The sequence below is a fragment of the Aythya fuligula genome, chromosome 20 (genome assembly GCF_009819795.1).
Source record: "Aythya fuligula isolate bAytFul2 chromosome 20, bAytFul2.pri, whole genome shotgun sequence".
Taxonomy (NCBI): Eukaryota; Metazoa; Chordata; class Aves; order Anseriformes; family Anatidae; genus Aythya; species Aythya fuligula.
Window position 1 is genome coordinate 8,099,834 of NC_045578.1, and position 21,227 is coordinate 8,121,060.

Consider the following 21,227-nt stretch of genomic DNA (forward strand, 5'->3'; position numbering starts at 1 on the left):
CTCGCTAGGTTCTGCATTGCTCTTGCTACTTTATCCAGCAACATCAAGATATTCCCGTTGTCACCTTATGGGTTCAGAGGCAGTAATTGTTGTGATCCATTGGTACCACAGCACAGTGCAGCATACAGTCCAGGAGCACTGAAAACAGAAGCTTTCTCCTTGGTGTAGATCAAGTAAAGCTGGACACTGTTGCTTTCAGAGCTTGTTGGGGCTTTGAAATTCAGACAGGCTGACTTGTGATCTGGCTTGTGACCTGCCTCATTTGACTCATGTTGCTGCTTCTGTTTTTGTTTTGTTTGGTTTGGTTGTTTTTTAATTTTGATCCTTTGTCTTTTTGTCATTTGCTCTGAACTCTGCTTGTCACTGACTTTTTTTTTTTTTTTTTTTTGACTGTCCAACCTGAGCCATAACCCTAGCTGTGGCTTTTCAGTAGAACTGCATGTTTTGCTCCTCCTTTCTGTAGGTCAAGGAAGTATATCTCAGTAACCCTTCTCTTGAAGTCAGTTGGAGCCCAGTCTCCTTGATTCTTCGCACTGCTGCTTTGGACAAACACCTTTTTCAATAGCCTATTGTATGTGGCAGGCTCCCCCCTCCCCTTCAGCTGAAAGCAAATGAAATGCCAGTGGTGCTGTTGAGTCTTGTTGCAGTCTTCGTGCCAATCATTTTCATTGTTTCTTTGTGGCTCTTTCACATTTTCCGTGCTCCAGCTATGTCTACAATGCAGCCCACAGACCACGGCTTTGTACTGCAGAGTATCTTGTTCTTGCAAATGTGAGATCAGCCGTAGCTTTCAAAACAAGTGATGCCATAAATGAACTGAGACACATTTATTCTTGTAGGTTCCTTAAAGCTCCTCCCTGTTGTTAGTTTTCTGCACTTGCTTTTTTTTGATGGAGTGTTATTTGAGCTTTTGTATCTGCCTGGCTTGTTGTGCCACCACCCAGATGATGTAATTTAGGAGTAAACACTTGGAGCTGTACACAGGATACACATTTAAGTGGGAATTTAGGATTGCCAGCCTGGCTAAAAACTTGGTTATGTCAGGATGGTGTGTGAGCTAATAAAATATGTATAGAAGAGCTGCTTTATTCGGTGGACTCTTGAAAGCAAACGCTGCATATCTTATCCTGTAAGGCAAGGTCCTCCTTCAGCAGGTTCTACTGGCTGCTTTTGGGGAAGGGAATCAACAACGGTGCCTTGCTAGAGCTGACTGCAGGAGGGGAGCTGGAGCAAGAGGCTGCTAGGCAAGGAGGGAAGAGGGGCAGCAGCGCAGATTCTCAATCAAACCTCTCCTGCTGCTCTTTGCCTACTCCTGGCGATCAGAGAACCTCCGGCACTGCTTACCTCACGCTTCTCCTGCCGGTAATGCCTTTCCCAGAAACAGCTCCCACCTTCACTGCCTCCAGGCGGGGCCGCTGCCTTCCCCCGGCCGGGCACAGCCCCCGGGGACCCGGCACCGGCAGCACCGGGGGGCTCGGCCCCGACCGGGACCCTCCGGGGGCTGCGGGCGCTGCCGCTGCGCCCCCTCCTCCGGGGCCTTTTCCCGCGAGTTTTGTCCCCAGGCCTCGCCCCCGAGCCCCAGGCCCCGCCCCTAACGCACAGGCCACGCCCCCCGAGCCCCGCCCGCTGCTTCCATTCGCCGGGGACCGGGGAGCGGCTCCGGGGCTGGGTCCGTCCCGCATCAGGGGGTGCCGGGGGCTCGCAGGCACCCACGGGCAGGCTCCGGGTCCCCGCAGCGCCCAGCGGGCATGGAGAGGATGCAGCAGGTCGTGGGGAGGGCCAGGGCGGCCTTCAGCTCGGGACGGTGCCGCTCGCTGGAGTTCAGGCTGCAGCAGCTGAAGAACCTGGAGCGGATGGTGCGGGAGAAGGAGAAGGAGATCCTGGCGGCCCTGCAGTCGGATCTGCACAAGGTCTGTGCGCAGGGGCGGTTGGCAGCTGGGGGAAAAGCGGCACCCCTGGGTTGTCTCCTGATGGTTGAGTGGTGAAAGGGCTTGGGCTGGGAGGGGACTTAAAGACCATCCAGCTCCGACCCCCTGCCATGCGCAGGGTGGCACCCACGGGATCAGCATGGCCAGGACCTGGAATGGCACTTGTGCAGCTGGATGAGCTCAGTGGCCACCCATGGGTGCAGGAGGTGAGTGCCCGCTGTCAGCACCGTCAGTGAGCTGCCTGTCATTGCAGTGTGGGCACAACGCGTACAGCCACGAGGTTATGGGAGTGCTGGGGGAGCTGGCCCTGGCCATGGAGAATTTGCCATCATGGGCAGCCCCTCAGCCGGTGAAGAAGAACCTGCTGACGATGCGGGACGAGGCGTACATCTACCCCGAGCCGCTGGGGGTGGTGCTGGTGATCGGTGCCTGGAACTACCCCTTCATGCTGGTTTTGCAGCCGCTGATCGGAGCTATTGCAGCAGGTGGGGACCTGCATGGGGTCTGGGTCTGTATGGGGGCCATGGGAGGTGAGAAGATTGCAAGGGTTGAGCAACCGCACTTGGTTTGTCTCCTAGGCAATGCGGTGGTGGTGAAGCCGTCAGAGGTCAGTGAGCACACATCCCAGCTGTTGGCAGATCTCCTCCCCCAGTACCTGGATGAGGTGAGTGTTGTTTTGCACTGCACTCGTTGTTCCACGCCATCTCGTGGCTGCTCCAGTGCAGCTGCTCCAGACCAGAGGAACCCCAACATGCTCATATACCGCCAGGAGCTGAAGCATTGTCTGACATCTGTTGCCCTGTTCTAGAGAGGCTGTTCCACTTGCAGCACGGCTCTGCCGTACAATTTGCTCTCAGGAACTAAAAACATTCTCTAGGTGGGGAGAGAGAGCTGAGGAAGGGGAGAGCCTGGTGGTCACTCATGCTGTTGTCTGCAAAGTGAGGAAGAAGCTTGACAGCATGACTCAGCCCTGGCCTCCAACTCAGTTTCTTCCTAGTTTGTATGGGGCTGTGCAATCAGTGGAGTTTCATGTTGTTAGAAGGAGCCCAAGTTGCAGCCTAGCCCAAAAGCGAGTTTGCCTCATGGAGAGCTGCTCTCTGGATGTACTTGCTTTGAGTCAGGGTCGGTGTGAGGTTGTCGCTCATCCCTGCAGGAGCTGTACCCGGTGGTCACGGGAGGAGTGCCTGAGACAACGGAGCTGCTGACACAGAGATTCGACCACATCCTGTACACTGGGAACACTGCCGTGGGCAAAATCGTGATGGCAGCGGCTGCCAAGCACCTGACGCCCGTCACCCTGGAGCTGGGTGGGAAGAGCCCCTGCTACATCGACAAGGACTGCGACCTGGCCGTTGCCTGCAGGTCGGGCTGTCATGGGCCTGGGGAAGGGGCAGGAGGACGTGTCTGGGCTTCTGTGGGCTCATAGGTGACGGTGGGGTGGCAGTGGGGACTGGAAGGGGCTGAGTCTCCCTGTTGCTGTAGGCGGATAACGTGGGGGAAGTACATGAACTGTGGGCAAAACTGCATTGCCCCGGACTACATCCTGTGCGAGCTGTCCATCCAGAGCCAGGTGGTGGAGAACATTAAGGCGACTCTGCAGGTGAGCGCAGAGGCTCTCGTGCTGTGGCCGCTGTCACCTCGGAGGTGTCAGTTTGTGACATGGTGGCTCTGTAGCCACGTCCGTGGTGCAGGTGAGTGAAGGGCTTTGGTTCTGCTCTGGCCTTTGCCAGGAGTTCTACGGGGAAGATGTGAAGAAGTCTCCGGATTACGAGAGGATCGTCAACAAGCGCCACTTCAGGAGGATCGTGAGCCTGCTGGAAGGCCAGAAGATCGCGCACGGGGGGGAGACGGATGAGGCCTCCTGCTTCATAGGTAGCTGTGGCGCGTGGTGGGCAGAGGCCCTGTGGCGGACCCCATCTGTTGTGCTGCTGACCTCATGTCCTCTGTGCTTTTCTGCTTGCCTCAGCACCCACCATCCTGACGGACGTTTCTGCGGAGTCCAAGGTGATGGAGGAGGAGATCTTTGGGCCGGTGCTTCCGATTGTGTCAGTGAAGGGCGTGGACGAAGCCATTGAGTTCATCAACAGTCGGGAGAAGCCCCTTGCCCTCTATGTCTTCTCCAATGACAAGAAGGTGGGTCAGGGCTCTGTGCGGCTCAATGCTGGGTGCAGCCGTCCCAGGCCCAGCTCAGTGCTGGGCCCTGTTGTCTGCTGTTTGTGGGTGGGTTGCAGCTTTTGTGTCCTGTGGGACAGGTGTGTCCGCAGGGAGAGTTGCCAGAGCCCCCAGGGCACATGCTGAAGCACTCAGGATCTACATGGTGTTGTGAAACTGGGGTAGATAAAAGGCTGAATTTCCTGCTTGGAATCTAGGTCACCATGCAGTGATCCTAGGGACTTTGAATGTTTTGCTGTGGAGGAGGGTTCTTGTGTTTCCAGCTTTTCCATTTCAAGTAGTCTTGCGTGGAGAGGGCTTGTCTGAGGTGTCAGCCAGAGAAAGTGAAAGTAAGGGCCTATTGTCGCATGGCTCCCTTCCCAGTGCTGATTGATGTCGTCTGGTCTCTGCTGGGCCTTTGTAATTTTGTTGTTGTTTTTTCTTCTGTCAGGTAATCAAGAGAGTCATCTCAGAAACCTCCAGTGGGGGCGTTACTGGAAATGATGTCATCATGCATTACTTCCTCTCAACCTTACCCTTTGGTGGTGTCGGTGAGTTTCTGGGGCTCCTGAAGTGTTGTGACTTGGTGCTTGTGCCACAGCACTGCAGTGGTTGGCTTGTGCCCAGCTACTCCTGCGCCTGTCACATGTGAAGGGTCTTTGTATAGCAGGTCTCAGTAACAACTACAAATTCTACAAGTCTCTTAAGGGAGAGGAAACATGAGAGAATAAGAGAGGGAAGTATGTTTGGTATGTGTTGTTGGGAGGATTGAAGCACGTAGCATAGGCTAATGTGAAAGGTGTTTTCAAAGCATTAGTTGTGAACAGGGTGATCAGCAGTAACTGCTGGAGGGAGGGTGCAGATGGACACCTTAGAGACCGGGAAGTTCTGCAGAGAGGAAGGACACATCCTCCCTGCAGGAATATAGGGGAGAAGTTAAGCTTTGAAACTACAGCAAGCCAAAATGTGGATAGGTAACTTGCACTGCAGCTGGCCAGCAATGGAAACTTTCCTATGTTCCTGCTTGCCGTGCTGGTGGCCACAAGTAGCCAAAGGTTTGACTGGCACAGCCTGTGGTGTGACCTGGCCGGGTTGTGTGTCCCAGGGAACAGCGGGATGGGTGCCTACCACGGCAAGCACAGCTTTGAGACCTTCTCCCACCGCCGCGCCTGCTTGATCAAGGACCTGAAGATGGAGGGCATGAACAAACTCCGGTACCCGCCTGGCAGCCAGAAGAAGCTGGATTGGGCCAAGTTCTTCATTTTGAAGCGGTTTAGCAAGGTCTGAGTTGGACTGTCGTTGAAGTGATTTCTGTGAATTTCATGTTTGTGGCTCATTAGATATGAAAGATACCATGTGTAGGAGATGAACATTTATTGCAGCTTTTCAAACAGCAGGGCTATTAATAAGGCACCTTTCTGCCACATCTTTGTAGGCAAAGTTTCTGCTAGTTCAAAATGGGATTGATAATCATCAGTAGTGCCTGACATCTTTCTTGTATTGTACTGGAAAACGTGAATCTGGATGTTTAACTATTCATGTAATACCTAAACAGTCTGGGTAGATTTGTCATTTCACCAACTAATGAATTTCATAAAATTTTCTATATAACATAGAAAGAGAACAAGTGTCTCAATGGGCAATAAACCTTTGGTGTTGAGTGGGTTTTTTTTGGCTTATGGTAGTACAGCAGGGCTGCAAGTCAGCATTATTTGTTTAGAAATGCTTGTCACAAGATAAGTTCTCACTCGGCGCCATTCCAGGAGACTCAGCTGGTATTTTGCAACACATAAAGCAACCTCAGCTTGTTTCTGGTCCACAGCTGGCTAAAAGATGCCCCTGCCAAGGCCAAGGGGCCATCTCCCAGGATGGCATCACGGTGCTGCTCTGTCACTCCTGTCAGTACAGAGGAGCCTCAGGTTTCTGTGAGGGCATGGCCCGGTAGCAGTCTTGGGCCCCAGGATGAGATGCAGGCTGCGATGTTTGCCTGCTCTGTGTGCTGCCAAGCACGAGCAGCGCTGCAGTGGAATGGAAATTCTTTGGCTGAAGGGGGAGAATTTTCAAGCAGGAGAGCAGACTGGAAAACGGCCACTGTGGAAAGCACAGGTAAGTAATGGTCTCGGTGTTCCTGCAGACACCCTCTTGTGGGTGTGCTCACTGCACACCGCAATGCTCTACTCCCAGAGTTCACAGACTCTTCCTCTGGCTGCAGTAGCACGAACCCCTTGTCTAATTTTTTTTTGGACTCTCAGGCAGCACGGCACCTGGACAGAGCTTCAACATAACCTGTGTGCAAGCGCACTAAATAGGATCAAGGAGAGCGTGTTCACAAGGTGTTGCTCCTATGAGAAAAGTTCCCACTTTTCCTCCTTGTGTTGTCTTGAGTGTGAGCCCAGCTCCTTTTCATCTATCACAGTGCAAAGGAGCCACCAAGCCCAGCCTGGTTTTCTTTACATTGTGCCTGCTGCGTGCAAGTACGGGCAGTTGCTTATCACTCTTTTCCACCGCAGGCTGGTTACTGCTGAGGTTTGTGCAATCGCTTGTGAAATGTTCGTGTGCTGGCTGAGCCACAACCCGCAAGTTGTTTGCAAAGCCACCTAGCTGCAGGAAAGGCAGGCTTTGTGTCGGGGGGAGCGGCAGCTCAGGCACAGCATCTTGGGCTTAAGCTTGTGTCCTGCCCTTGGAGAGACACTGATCTGGGAAAACAGCGTGGAGCTGGAGCTGATGTGAGGGGAGCAGGGGTCCGGGGGGGCTGGGCGTAGATGCGGGGTGCCTGGGAGCTGCTGGGCAGCAAATGCTCTGCTGCAGCCCCATCTTGGGGGCATGAGCAGCTGGCTCCTGGCCCTGCATGGCAGCGAGGTGAGAGTGAGCAGGTGCAGAATTAGCTGGGCATGGTTTTGGCTGAGGAGCTTCACAATAATACATATGGCCTCTGTAGGAGTGTCAGGTATGCTGCCTGAGGAAGTGCGCCATCTGAGATGACAGTGAGTAACACCTCTGCAGTAAGTTCCCAGTAACCCGCTGCAGTTCCTGGGAGTTGCGGGACTGATTTCACGGGAATGAGCCTGACCTTGGGTCAGCGCCCTTCCCTGGATGTGTGACTCGCGTTCACCACATGAGAGCTGCGTCAAGGTTACGCTGCTCGCCGCTCAGCCCCCTGCTCTTGCTTCTTTTGCCCCCGTGCCCCCCACGTGTGATTTCAGGGCCCGGCTCTTCCTTGGCTGCCAGCGACCGCAGCCTCTGCGTCCCCCCGGAGCAGGGGGAGCTGGAAGGGCCCCACGGCTCAAGGCCGAGATGCCACGGCAGACAGGGGAGAGGCCGCCCCGTGCCACCTCCCCTGCTAGATAAGGGACCCGGCACGGGGGGACTTTGCCCCTGCCCCGGCGCTGCCGACCCACGACCGCGACCCGCGGGAAAAGCCGCGCTGGCCCCGCCCCCTGCAGCCAAAGCCCCGCCCCCATCGCTCTGAGCCCCGCCCCTCGCGCCGCTTCCATTCCGGGGCGGAGCGGCCGGGGAGGGAGGGCAGGGGACAGGGGGACACCGGCACTGCCCGCACGGCCCCGAGCGGGGAGCGGGCATGGAGAGGATGCAGCAGGTCGTGGGGAGGGCCAGGGCGGCCTTCAGCTCGGGACGGTGCCGCTCGCTGGAGTTCAGGCTGCAGCAGCTGAAGAACCTGGAGCGGATGGTGCGGGAGAAGGAGAAGGAGATCCTGGCGGCCCTGCAGTCGGATCTGCACAAGGTCTGTGCGCAGGGGCGGTTGGCAGCTGGGGGAAAAGCGGCAGCCCCTGGGCTTTATCTTGATCGTTGAGTGGTGAAAGGGCTTGGGCTGGGAGGGGGCTTAAAGACCATCCAGCTCCGACCCCCTGCCATGGGCAGGGTGGCACCCACGGGATCAGCATGGCGAGGACCCAGTGAACCTGGCCTTGAACGGCGCTTGTGCAGCTCAGTGAGCTCAGGGGCCACCCATGGGTGCCCGCTGTCAGCACTCTTTGCAAGCTGCCTGTCGTTGCAGAGCGGGCACAACGCGTACAGCCATGAGATCATGGGAGTGCTGGGGGAGCTGGCCCTGGTCATGGAGAAGCTGCCATCCTGGGCAGCCCCTCAGCCAGTGAAGAAGAACCTGCTGACGATGCGGGATGAGGCTTACATCTACCCCGAGCCGCTGGGGGTGGTGCTGGTGATCGGCGCCTGGAACTACCCCTTCGTCCTGGTCATGCAGCCACTGATCGGGGCCATTGCAGCAGGTGTGGATCCACGTGTGGCCCAGGTCCCCTGAGGGGTCTGTGTGGGGGCTGTGGGAGGTGAGAGGAGCACAAAGGTTGAGCAGCAGCACTGGGTTTGTGTCCTAGGCAATGCGGTGGTGGTGAAGCCGTCGGAGGTCAGTGAGCACACGTCCCAGCTGATTGCTGATATCCTCCCTCAGTACCTGGACCGGGTGAGTGCAGCTTTGCATAAGGTGTGTTGTTCGTCGGTATCTCTTCGCTGCCCCAGTGCAGCTGCCCCAGGCTAGGGGAGAGCCTGGTGGTCACCCATGCTGTAGGCTTCAAAGCATGGAAGCAGCTCCACAGCCGGACTCAGCCCTGGCCTCCAACTTAGTTTTTTCCTAGTTTGTATGGGGCTGTGCAATCAGTGGAGTTTCATGTTGTTAGAAGGAGCCCAGGTTGCAGCCTAGCCCAAAAGCGAGTTTGCCTCATGGAGAGCTGCTCTCTGGATGTACTTGCTTTGAGTCAGGGTTGGTGTGAGTCTGTCTCTTGTCCCTGCAGGAGCTGTACCCGGTGGTCACGGGAGGAGTGCCTGAGACAACGGAGCTGCTGACACAGAGATTCGACCACATCCTCTACACCGGGAACACTGCCGTGGGCAAAATCGTGATGGCAGCGGCTGCCAAGCACCTGACGCCCGTCACCCTGGAGCTGGGTGGGAAGAGCCCCTGCTACATCGACAAGGACTGCGACCTGGCTGTTGCCTGCAGGTCAGGCTGTCATGGGCCTGGGGAAGGGGCAGGAGGACGTGTCTGGGCTTCTGTGGGCTCATAGGTGACGGTGGGGTGGCAGCGGGGGGACTAGAAGGGGCTGAGTCTCCCTGTTGCTGTAGGCGGATAACGTGGGGGAAGTACATGAACTGTGGGCAAACCTGCATTGCCCCGGACTACATCCTGTGCGAGCCGTCCATCCAGAGCCAGGTGGTGGAGAACATTAAGGCGACTCTGCAGGTGAGCGCGGAGGCTCTTGTGCTGTGGCCACTGTCACCTCGGAGGTGTCAGTTTGTGACACGGAGGCCCCGGAGCTGCGTCCGTGGTGCAGGTGAGTGAAGGGCTTTGGTTCTGCTCTGGCCTTTGCCAGGAGTTCTACGGGGAAGATGTGAAGAAGTCTCCGGATTACGAGAGGATCGTCAACAAGCGCCACTTCAGGAGGATCGTGAGCCTGCTGGAAGGCCAGAAGATCGCGCACGGGGGGGAGACGGATGAGGCCTCCTGCTTCATAGGTAGCTGTGGCGCGTGGTGGGCAGAGGCCCTGTGGCGGACCCCATCTGTTGTGCTGCTGACCTCATGTCCTCTGTGCTTTTCTGCTTGCCTCAGCACCCACCATCCTGACGGACGTTTCTGCGGAGTCCAAGGTGATGGAGGAGGAGATCTTTGGGCCGGTGCTTCCGATTGTGTCAGTGAAGGGCGTGGACGAAGCCATTGAGTTCATCAACAGTCGGGAGAAGCCCCTTGCCCTCTATGTCTTCTCCAACGACAAGAAGGTGGGTCAGGGCTCTGTGTGGCTCGATGCTGGGTGCAGCCATCCCAGGCCCGGCTTGGTGCTGGGCCCTGTTGGCTGCTGTGTGTGGGTGGGTTGCAGCTTTTGTGTCCTGTGGGACAGGTGTGTCCGCAGGGAGAGTTGCCAGAGCCCCCAGGGCACATGCTGAAGCACTCAGGACCTACATGGTGTTGTGAAACAGGGGTAGATAAAAGGCTGAATTTCCTGCTTGGAATCTAGGTCACCATGCAGTGATCCTGGGGACTTTGAATGTTTTGCTGTGGAGGAGGGTTCTTGTGTTTCCAGCTTTTCCATTTCAAGTAGTCTTGTGTGGAGAGGGCTTGTCTGAGGTGTCAGCCAGAGAAAGTGAAAGTAAGGGCCTATTGTCGCATGGCTCCCTTCCCAGTGCTGACTGATGTCGTCTGGTCTCTGCTGGGCCTTTGTAATTTTGTTGTTGTTTTTTCTTCTGTCAGGTAATCAAGAGAGTCATCTCAGAAACCTCCAGTGGGGGCGTTACTGGAAATGATGTCATCATGCATTTCTTCCTCTCAACCTTACCCTTTGGTGGTGTCGGTGAGTTTCTGGGGCTCCTGAAGTGTTGTGACTTGGTGCTTGTGCCACAGCACTGCAGTGGTTCGTGTGCCCGGTACTCTGAGTCTGTCACATGTGAAGGGCCTCTGTATAGCAGGTCTCAATAACAACAACAAATCCTACAAGTCCCTTAGGAGAGGGGCCATGAGAGGGAAGTATGTTTGGTATGTGTTTTTGGGAGGATTGAAGCATTTAGTGCAGATTCATTTAATTTCTTTCTATTAGTTTTCCAGGAAGCTAGTTGAGCTTTCTAGAAAAGGGTTTGGATGTCACGATGCTCACAAACTGGTGGCGAGGCAGCAGCGTTCTTCTGCTGTGACCATCAAATGCTGTGTGGGGACTGAGAAGCAGAAGTGTACTCTGCCAGGGAGCTCAGGAGAAACCCTTTTCATACAGCATGGGTCGGGTCTCGGAGGCATGTGTGGCGTTTTGAGGGAGGGATCAAGATCCAGGGGAGTGCTGGGCATGGCTCAGACGCATAGGGAACAGCACCTACAGGGACACGCTGAAATCCTGGAGTCTGTGCGGTCAAAGGAGGGTGGGGAAGATGAGAAATGGAGTGCAGATGGACATCTTAGAGACTGAGAGGTTCTGTGGAGAGGAAGGACACAGCCCCCCAGCAGGAATATAGGGAAAAAGTTATGCTTTAGACCTGCAGCAAGCCAAACTGCGGGTAGATAACTTGCACTGCAGCTGGCCAGCAATGGAAACTTTCCTGTGTTCCTGCTTGCCATGCTGGTGGCCACAAGTAGCCAAAGGCTTGGCCTGCCAAGCCTGTGGTGTGACCTGGCCGGGTTGTGTGTCCCAGGGAACAGCGGGATGGGCGCCTACCACGGCAAGCACAGCTTTGAGACCTTCTCCCACCGCCGCGCCTGCTTGATCAAGGACCTGAAGATGGAGGGCACAAACAAACTCCGGTACCCGCCTGGCAGCCAGAAGAAGCTGGATTGGGCCAAGTTCTTCGTTTTGAAGCGGTTTAACAAGGTCCGCTTGGGACTGATCTTCTTGGCCCTGCTGGGGGTTGTGGCAGCAGTGATGATAAAGGTGAGCTTTGGCTCTTTGCTCTCTACCCGAGTGCATGTGCAATTCATCTTATCTGCTGCCAGTTTTGCAATTGCAGTCCTTTCTTAGAGCCTGGCCTGTTTGTTTTTTTTTTGTCCTGACACGATATCTGGCCTATCTGAAATTACTAAACTCTGTTTTCACTCTTGCATATGATATCTAGAATAGGAATGTCCTTAGAGGAATTTCCTAGGTTTCTGTACTATTTCTTGCTCTGCCCTGGGTGGTGACACCTCTGAGAAACTCCCTGCAGAGGTACACAGAGTTTGGTGTATTTTGGGCAGGTCTCTTAGGTTTGATTTCATTAGGTGTGACTTCAGCAGGGCAGTGCATAGGTGGGGCTGTGATATGAAGCTGGGGTCTGTGACAAGCTCTTGTTCATTGCCTGGTTGCAGCCCCTTTCTGACCTCAGCTCAGTTATTTATCTTTCCTCCCCTGTTTCCAGTTGGGTAATGAGGAAGGATTGGATGTCCTCACGTCTGTGCAGGAAGCAGAAGCCTGCTAGCAGCGGCTGGAGGACTCAGGATGCCTCCTGAGGTGGAGCAATAAGATCTGAAACTCCAAGCTTGCCTCACGTTGGTTCTCTGTGGCTGCAGACCAGGCGCTATGCATGCCTGTGTGGCTGCTCCTTGCAGAGCTCAGCTGAGCATCCTTCCTGGCCCTGCCCTGGGGATTTAGTAGCCTTAAGGGAGCAGCCATTGCTCAAAAAGGAGATGGCAGTTTGTTGTTCCGTGTTGTTACTGCTGTGAGGGGAGGTGCAGGAGCCCAACCAGCAGGAGGAAATCACTTTTCTCCACATTTGAGTGCAGGAGGAAGTGCAAGAGCCAACAACTGGCTCAGGCCTTGCAGTAACAGCCAGGGAAGCAAGCCCTGCCTAGGCGAATGACTTCTCAGTGAAGAGGGGGAACTCACAGCATCTTGAAATCATTTGGGTTTTCTCAGAGTCACCAGTCTGTGCTGAAGAGAAAAGCTCTCTTGATTGTGCTGGCTGTTCAGAGGCTGGGCTGGCTCAGTGGGTGATAAGGAGCAGCAGGTTTCAGAGCTCTGCTGTTGCTGTTACAGTGAGGTAGGCATCTTTTTCTTTTCCTGTGTGCAGACCTGGTTTGAAATTGGGCGAAGCTTTGTTAGAGTAGTGAATGTGGGGCTTGGAGAGGTTCCCCCTGGCACCAGAGAGCAATGCTTTCCCTGGCAGCAGTCAGAGCTCGTTCGTTGTCCAAGATAACCAGCAGTGTGTGCATGCCGTGGGGATAGGAGGCGAGTGAGCTGGTGCCAGTGACACCCTGGGGAAGCAGAAGGGAAGGAAGGGGCTTTGCTTCATGCTGTTCTAAAAAGACAAATGGTTTTGTTTCAACAACTTCATCACAGGACGGTGGTGTTTTTTGCTTTCACAGATGGCTTACTAGTGAAGAGAGGAGAAGACACCGTAACCCATGTGCAAGATATTCTGAGTGCTCACTTTGTGTCTGTTTCTTTAAGTCTTTTTTTTTTTTTTTTTTTTTTTTTTTTTCCTTTTTGAGCTGGATTATTTCAGTGAGCTGTTGAGCACAAAGAGTAGCCCTGGGAAGGCACTAAACAGAGAGAAGCCTTGGACTCATGTTTACTAAAAGGCCGTAATGAAAGAAAGGGACCTTTGGGTACAAGCTCTCAAAAGGAGAACAGAAGAGCAAGAAACACCAGTACCTACCACCAGCCCGTGCCGTGCAGAGCACAGCTTCCAGGAACACACACCCTGTGTCTTACACCAAACTGCTTCACTTCCTTCAGTGACAAACAGGAGCTCATGTTTCAGCTGTCGCTGGGCTGACGTTTTCCCTGCAGTTTTTGGGATGGTTGCTCTTCTGTCGTGCTCCAAACAGCCACCCTCTTGGTGACAAGTCTGAGGCTGTGCTCCTGCTGTGCTGGCTGATGATTTGTGCCCATAGTGAAGGTTATGAACAAACCAAGCTTGCCTTCTAATTGAGGTGAAATATTCCCAGGTCCCTATGAGCAAGAATCATCCGTAGCTGGTCAGGTAATGCAGGCTGCCACCCTTTTTGGGGCTCTGGTTTTCACCACGTGCCTCTTAACAATTATTTGACAATTAGAAGATAACAAAGAAGGTATATGCACTGCTCATATTTTACTAATAAGAATGTCTTAGGCTCGTACAAAAAAAAAAAAAACAAGAAACAAACAAACTTCGTGGCCTGTAGAGAGAAGTGGTAATCATGAAAAACCTGTTCCTGGTTGGAGTCCTTGAAGGGGAAACAATTACAGGAAGTGCGTGTACTCCTTTGTGTTTGAACTTCTGGGTCTGCTATAATCTTGCACTGGGTTATAACAGAGGACCTGTTCTAGCTTGGGGAGACAATACTGGAGAAATTTAAGATGAAAGGACTTAGTAAATGTTGTTTAAATAAAATTTAAAGTGATGAAAGGAAGAGGAAGTAATTCTTAGAAAATTGTATTCACTGTGCAGGAGGTGGGATTTCTTCATGTCTGGTGAAAATCCATACAATAACTATTTTTAATTATATATTTTGCAAGTACAAAATAAACGCTAAGAACTTAAATAATGAAGCAAGTGTGTTAAGTCGCTGCAGTCTCCTGTGGAATCCTGCCTGTCCTCTGCCACTCCTGGCGCTGGCCAAACATCGCAGACGTGTTGCAAGGTGTCAAGCTGATTAACAGACGTGCCCTAGGACAGAAACACAGATCCTCAGCGCGGTGGTCTCCCTGCTCTTGGGGAACGATCAGTATGACTGGCTGGACCATTTCTGCTCCTGCCCCGTGGAAATCCATCCATCCTGTGTCTCCCACCCACAGGTGCCAGTTTGGGATTTGCTTTCACCTGGACGATAGCGCAGGCTCTGTGTTGTTGACTCCCGACAGCTGCAGCAGCACACAAAAACATCCCCTGGCTTCATGCTCTGAATCAGAGCAAAGCCACGTGGTCTTGCAAACAGGCACAGGCCTCTGAGTCACTGCCCCAGCTGAAACGCTGCCATCGCAGCACCGCCAGTCCTCCTGGGACGAGCACGGCTGCTTGCGTGCCTCCTGATGGCAAACAACACGCAGCAGTGCGGCTGCGCCCTGCACTGGAGAGGCCATCGAGGGTCCCTGCTGCCTGTCCCAGTGCTTCAGTGAACCCAAGTGACAAAAAGGAGCAGTGCTGCCTCCCGTGCAGAGCAACAAGCTGCGATTCAAGGCTTGTGTATTCGCAGCACGAGGATATATCTGGGTAAAGGGTGCCTTGTTATCTAAGCCCTGGGCCAGAGCCAGATATCCTGTCGTGGGAGGAGAGCACTCCAGCTGTGTCAGGGGAAGGGCTTGTCCCTGTTCGTGCTTGCACTGGGAGACCAGCTGGGAGAGAAGCTGCTCTGAAGGTAACTTTCATTTTTCCCTTCCTTTTTTTTAATGAGTCATCTTCTTTCTTGGTTGGCCTCAGGTTGGTGTTGTGCAACGGTGGCAGAGAATGGGGAAGGGCAGATTGTAGTGGGTGCAAGGGAACCTTAGAACTTCATTTCATGAGGCAGGGATTGTGAGCAAACTTCTTGTCACAAGTAAAGCCGAAACGCTGCCCTGGGATGCAGGATGAAGCCTCCACGATGTTTCCTAATGGTGGTGTCATGCAAGGGCCTCGCAGTTGTGCCATAGTGGGCTGGTTGCTGGTTCGCAGCTCAGTCTGCAGCTGCTGCCACGCAGGACACAGTGATCTCCATGTTACGGCTCCTTGGAGCACACCTGTGAGCAGAGGAGGGGGCAGCAGGTGATTTAGGCCAGGAGGAAGCAGCTGCAGGGAGATTCATCAGCTGTCCTTGGAAGCTGCTGTGAGAGGAGCCCTCAGAGTGAGGAGGAGGGTGGGCTGCTCCGTGTGGCTGCCTTGGGAGCAGGGGGACACCCAACAAGGTGAGCACATCCCAGCCTGGCTCTGGGTGCAACATTTCTCAGTGGTGGCCCGGTGTTGAGCGTTCCCAGCACTGGAGAAGCTGCCTCTGCCTCCCGGCAGCTTGTGCAGTCTGCCCAGAGCCCTGCGGTGTGATGAGTTTATTGCTCTCCTCACAGCGCCCAGCGGGCATGGAGAGGATGCAGCAGGTCGTGGGGAGGGCCAGGGCGGCCTTCAGCTCGGGACGGTGCCGCTCGCTGGAGTTCAGGCTGCAGCAGCTGAAGAACCTGGAGCGGATGGTGCAGGAGAAGGAGAAGGAGATCCTGGCGGCCCTGCAGTCGGATCTGCACAAGGTCTGTGCGCAGGGGCGGTTGGCAGCTGGCGGAAAAGCAGCAACCCATGGGGCTGCCTTTGCCCTGCTGGGTTTCTCCTGATGTCCCACATGGTCCTGGATGAGCTTGGTGGCCTCTCCTGGCTGCTATGGTGGGTGCAGGAGGTGGGTGCCCGTTGTCAGCACTCTTTACAAGCTGCCTGTCGTTGCAGAGCGGGCACAACGCGTACAGCCACGAGATCCTGGGCGTGCTGGTGGAGCTGGCCCTGGTCATGGAGAAGCTGCCATCCTGGGCAGCCCCTCAGCCGGTGAAGAAGAATCTGCTGACGATGCGGGACGAGGCGTACATCTACCCCGAGCCGCTGGGGGTGGTGCTGGTGATTGGGGCCTGGAACTACCCCTTCACCCTGATTGTGCAGCCACTGATTGGGGCCATCGCAGCAGGTGGGGACCTCCATGGTGCCCAGGTCCCCTGAGGGGTCTGTGTGGGGGCTGTGGGAGGTGAGAGGAGCACGAGGGTTGAGTGGCTGCACTGGGTTTGTGTCCTAGGCAATGCGGTGGTGGTGAAGCCGTCGGAGGTCAGTGAGCACACGTCCCAGCTGATTGCTGATATCCTCCCTCAGTACCTGGACCAGGTGAGTGTGGCTCTGTGCCTGATGTTGGGACTGTCCTGAGGAAACACCTGCCTTGCTTTCAAAGGGCCCAGCATGTTAAAGGTGAATCAGTTGCCTGCTATCTCCCAAAGGGTATTAAGTGAAAGATATGGGAAGGGTTGAATTAGTCCTAGAGTACAGAGACACACTGATATGTTCTTCCTGCTTTCATGTAGCCTATTGGGCCTACATAGCCTCCCTGTCTTTTTGATGTTCATCACAGCATAAAGGCTTGTGCAGGTATTTCTCACTGCAATACCTGCTGTATGGGGTGCTGGTCTGTAGGTAAGCACAATTTTGTGCCAGATGCTGGCTGTGCCTGGCTCTTCCTGAGCCAGTTTGGGGCTGACTTGCTTGGTGGCTGTCAAACTTCACTTTTCACATCCTGCCGTGCTTACAGCATGGGGCTTTGTTAATTCTCCAATTGTCTGACATCAGTTGCGCTGTTCCAGTGAGGCTGTTCCACTTGCAGCACAGCTTTGCTGTGCAGTTTACTCTCAGGAGCTAACACGTTCTCTACATGGGGAAAGAGAGCTGAGTAAGAGAAGAGCCTGGTGGTCACCTGTGTAGGCTTCAAAGCGTGGAAGCAGCTCCACAGCCTGACTCAGCCCTGGCCTCCAACTCTTTTTCTTCCTAATTTGCATGGGGCAGTACAATCAGTGGAGTTACATGTCATGGGCAGTGTAGCCCACAAGCAGGTCTGGCTCATGGAGAGCTGCTCTCTGGATGTACTTGCTTTGAGTCAGGGTTGGTGTGAGTCTGTCTCTTGTCCCTGCAGGAGCTGTACCCGGTGGTCACAGGAGGAGTGCCTGAGACAACGGAGCTGCTGACACAGAGATTCGACCACATCCTGTACACTGGGAACACTGCCGTGGGCAAAATCGTGATGGCAGCGGCTGCCAAGCACCTGACGCCCGTCACCCTGGAGCTGGGTGGGAAGAGCCCCTGCTACATCGACAAGGACTGCGACCTGGCTGTTGCCTGCAGGTCGGGCTGTCATGGGCCTGGGGAAGGGGCAGGAGGACGTGTCTGGGCTTCTGTGGGCTCATAGGTGACGGTGGGGTGGCAGTGGGGACTAGAAGGGGCTGAGTCTCCCTGTTGCTGTAGGCGGATAACGTGGGGGAAGTACATGAACTGTGGGCAAACCTGCATTGCCCCAGACTACATCCTGTGCGAGCCGTCCATCCAGAGCCAGGTGGTGGAGAACATTAAGGCGACTCTGCAGGTGAGCACAGAGGCTCTCGTGCTGTGGCCGCTGTCACCTTGGAAGTGTCAGTTTGTGACACGGAGGCCCCGGAGCTGCGTCCGTGGTGCAGGTGAGTGAAGGGCTTTGGTTCTGCTCTGGCCTTTGCCAGGAGTTCTACGGGGAAGATGTGAAGAAGTCTCCGGATTACGAGAGGATCGTCAACAAGCGCCACTTCAGGAGGATCGTGAGCCTGCTGGAAGGCCAGAAGATCGCGCACGGGGGAGAGACGGATGAGGCCTCCTGCTTCATAGGTAGCTGTGGCGCGTGGTGGGCAGAGGCCCTGTGGCAGACCCCATCTGTTGTGCTGCTGACCTCATGTCCTCTGTGCTTTTCTGCTTGCCTCAGCACCCACCATCCTGACGGACGTTTCTGCGGAGTCCAAGGTGATGGAGGAGGAGATCTTTGGGCCGGTGCTTCCGATTGTGTCAGTGAAGGGCGTGAACGAAGCCATTGAGTTCATCAACAGTCGGGAGAAGCCCCTTGCCCTCTATGTCTTCTCCAACGACAAGAAGGTGGGTCAGGGCTCTGTGTGGCTCGATGCTGGGTGCAGCCTTCCCAGGCCCGGCTTGGTGCTGGGCCCTGTTGGCTGCTGTGTGTGGGTGGGTTGCAGCTTTTGTGTCCTGTGGGTCAGACACGTCCTCAAAGTTGCCAGAGCCGCCCAGGCACATGCTCGAAGGGCCCTGGTCTTGTACTTTTCCCCATGTCTCGGCTGGGTGCTGCTTCCTCATAAGTCCCCTGGCCCCATTTAGGATCAGGTGACGGTTCAGGAATTCAGGTCAGGGATCGGCACTGGCACCACACCACTGCACAGTGTGTGGGAGGGCTGAGCTGTGCCCAGGCTCAGGTGTCTGCACCAGAGCCTTCCCTCTCTGTTTTATTAGTACAACTGTTGCTGATCTGATGCTTAGGTAATGTAAAACTGAGTCAACGACATGTAGGTTTCCTTGTTTGTACATCTTGTACCCTGGGTGTATCCTTTTGTTAAGGGTACCCTTAACAAAACCTTTTGGGTCTGGGTGTGTGTTCAGTGTCCGTGTTTGCCTCTGCTTCACTGAGCTCCTTCCCTTTCCACCAGCCTTGACCCAGGCAATGTTTTGGGCTGCTCCTGCAGCTGCAGAAGGCCACCACACATAGCCATGTCTTTAGGTGTCATCTGACAGAGATGTCCCACCAAGGCCTGCCCTGAGCCGTGTCACCCACAGAGCATTTTCTGTAGGCACCCACGGCTCCCATGCCTGGTGGGACAGCCCTGTTGGCTCTCCAATACACCAGCAGCAGCTGCTGAAGCTGTAATATTTACCTGATGTGGTATGAATGGATACAAGCACAACCCTGACACCTGTGTGCCCTTTGTAAGGCCACGGGGATGGTGGCCTGCCTTGATTTTCCTCTGTTCTGTGCCATCTCTCATTTTGGTTTAGCTGATCAAAAGGGTGATATCGGAGACCTCTAGTGGTGGTATGACTGCCAATGACGTCCTCATGCACTCCACGGTCAGGGATCTGCCCTTCGGCGGCGTGGGTAAGTCCCTGTTATCTATACTTGATTTTTGTGCCCCAGCAGCAGCGTCTGATCCTGGGTCATCCCCATTTGTCAATTTAGGATCTTTCAGCTGCATTTCCCCATTAAATATATTTTCATAGTGGGTACCTTTGTGAAATGGCTTATTAGCAGTGGGAGTAGCATTGATGCTGGCCCTGAGAGGAAAACTCTGGCACATCTGTGCAGCTCCAGTTCCCCCATGTAGGATGCAGTTGCCCAGGGATGAGCAGCTGGTTGAACCTCCATGGCTTTGCGGCAGAGACAGCCTGGCTATGGGCAGTGGGCTGAGCTCTTGGCTGTTTCTGACAGCTGGTTGCTGTGTGTCCTCTTCACATTCCTCTGTGTGAAATAACAGCCCCTGTCCCTGCCCTCCCGCACCCCAGCATAGGTTCAGTGGGAAAAGCAGGACTTGCCCTTGGGAGGAGAGAGCTGGTGCCCTTGTAATTTCAAGGGTGGGTGGACAAAGCCAGCCTGAGCTGCAGCAGCAGTTCAAGACAGCAAGTTGTCTTTGCTTATTCCTGGTGGGTTGTTAGAGCTCCTTGTTGCTTCTCTGCCCTGGGGGAGTACAGCTGCTGTTTTCAAGTGTGAGAAGCACAGTGAGCAAGCTTTCCCTGTGTCCTTGGGGCTGCAACACAGCAGTTAAGAAATGCAGCTGTCATAATGAGTGAGAGGCTTGGCCTGCCAAGCCTGTGGTGTGACCTGGCCGGGTTGTGTGTCCCAGGGAACAGCGGGATGGGCGCCTACCACGGCAAGCACAGCTTTGAGACCTTCTCCCACCGCCGCGCCTGCTTGATCAAGGACCTGAAGATGGAGGGCATGAACAAACTCCGGTACCCACCTGGCAGCCAGAAGAAGCTGGATTGGGCCAAGTTCTTCATTTTGAAGCGGTTTGACAAGGTCCGCTTGGGACTGATCTTCTTGGCCCTGCTGGGGGTTGTGGCAGCAGTGATGATAAAGGTGAGCTTTGGCTCTTTGCTCTCTACCTGAGTATGTTCCCAGCTGCATTCCCTGAGCCTCACCATGTCCCATCCTCCATCCACCATTGCCTCAGACCTCCCTGATGGCCCCCCAGGGCTCTGTTCCTTCTCTGTGGGACTCAGCCATGTTTCTGTGCCCCTTTAGGTGATGTTCCCGTGAGGAGGAGTGCTCTATATTCAGCTGCACGTTGGGCTTGTAACTCATCATTTTCACCCTGCATTCCTATTCTTGCTGCAACTTCTTCTCTTCCAAGGCATCTGACCCACTAATGAGGCAGAAGCAAATGAACCCCAGGTAATGCAGAGGTAATCAGTCCGCTGGACTGATGCAGTCTGAAGCCATGGGTCCTGCCTCAGCAGTGCAGGTGGAAGGAGGCAGTGTCTCTGTCCTGCTCTCCAAACAGGAGCCCATGGAAAAGTTCTTGGGCGCGGGGAGATCATGCCACAAGCACATCAAAGGAAAGCCACGCGTTACTGGGCCCGTTATCTATGTAACGTGTCTCCTGTGATCCCTGTATAAAGCTGTCTCACAGCAGCAGAAGCCTGACAAAATGAGTGTGACGGATGGGGACCGCAGGAGCGCCAGGGACACGGCACTGTTGGTGCGCAGCATCTGGAGCTGGGCACCAGCAAGGGGGAGCTGTGGTGACCCAGCTCTAAGGAAGAGCCTGAGCAGCTGGTGACCTTGTGCATAATTTCATTTTGTTTTTTTGGTGTACTGGTAATCTTTTACCTCTGAGACTGTAACTGGAAGCCTGACCCTTGCTGAATAAAACCCTTGCTTTACCATGAAAGCCACGTGGGGACTGGGACTACGAAGGGCAGGGTAGCAGGTGCCAGGCACAGGACCCAAAGGAGCCAGCCTGAGCCCGGCTGGGTTTATTCTTTATTTGGCATTTTTCAGATCAGCAGCGTGAGCCGGGCTGTGCAGCTCTGGTCAGCAGGCAGCAGTTGGCAGCATGGGCAGGGAAGGGGCTACCTGCACACTCGGTGCGTGTCGGGCAGCCCAGAGCAACATTTTGGGTGTTGGAGCAGCTGTAGGGCCCGGCCCCAAGCAGGATCGGATGAGATGCTGCCAAAGGCTGAACGCATCTGCTCTGATGGGACACGCGGGTGCTGGATCCTTTTGCTGGCTGGTCT

General features: G+C 54.7%; 2 protein-coding genes across 4 annotated transcripts; both read left to right on the top strand.

The window, feature by feature from the left end:
• The first annotated feature begins 1,669 nt into the window (after nucleotides 1–1,669).
• On the top strand, nucleotides 1,670–21,156 carry LOC116497198 (aldehyde dehydrogenase family 3 member A2-like). 2 transcript variants are annotated; one of them, XR_004254088.1, is made up of 12 exons: nucleotides 1,670–1,910; nucleotides 2,182–2,413; nucleotides 2,507–2,592; nucleotides 3,082–3,290; nucleotides 3,411–3,528; nucleotides 3,659–3,800; nucleotides 3,895–4,061; nucleotides 4,531–4,630; nucleotides 5,185–5,333; nucleotides 11,369–11,455; nucleotides 12,865–12,948; nucleotides 21,146–21,156. XR_004254088.1 is itself a non-coding variant. In XM_032200826.1 (10 exons), exons 1-10 carry the CDS (start codon nucleotides 7,657–7,659, stop codon nucleotides 12,874–12,876), a joined length of 1,464 nt encoding a protein of 487 aa, XP_032056717.1. In that variant the 5' UTR covers nucleotides 7,606–7,656; the 3' UTR covers nucleotides 12,877–12,948. The 2 variants fall into 2 exon arrangements, 1 of the variants encoding a protein (XP_032056717.1); XM_032200826.1 differs by lacking the exons at nucleotides 1,670–1,910; nucleotides 2,182–2,413; nucleotides 2,507–2,592; ... (5 more) ...; nucleotides 5,185–5,333; nucleotides 21,146–21,156 and adding exons at nucleotides 7,606–7,818; nucleotides 8,092–8,323; nucleotides 8,429–8,514; ... (3 more) ...; nucleotides 9,658–9,824; nucleotides 10,294–10,393 and having other exon boundaries at nucleotides 11,220–11,455.
• Nucleotides 14,547–20,881, top strand: LOC116497197 (aldehyde dehydrogenase family 3 member A2-like). 2 transcript variants are annotated; one of them, XR_004254087.1, is made up of 12 exons: nucleotides 14,547–14,838; nucleotides 15,518–15,691; nucleotides 15,882–16,113; nucleotides 16,219–16,304; nucleotides 17,101–17,309; nucleotides 17,430–17,547; nucleotides 17,678–17,819; nucleotides 17,914–18,080; nucleotides 18,990–19,089; nucleotides 19,832–20,067; nucleotides 20,233–20,382; nucleotides 20,492–20,881. XR_004254087.1 is itself a non-coding variant. In XM_032200825.1 (11 exons), exons 2-11 carry the CDS (start codon nucleotides 15,530–15,532, stop codon nucleotides 20,245–20,247), a joined length of 1,467 nt encoding a protein of 488 aa, XP_032056716.1. In that variant the 5' UTR covers nucleotides 14,547–14,838; nucleotides 15,518–15,529; the 3' UTR covers nucleotides 20,248–20,881. The 2 variants fall into 2 exon arrangements, 1 of the variants encoding a protein (XP_032056716.1); XM_032200825.1 differs by having other exon boundaries at nucleotides 20,233–20,881.
• Nucleotides 21,157–21,227: the final 71 nt, after the last annotated feature.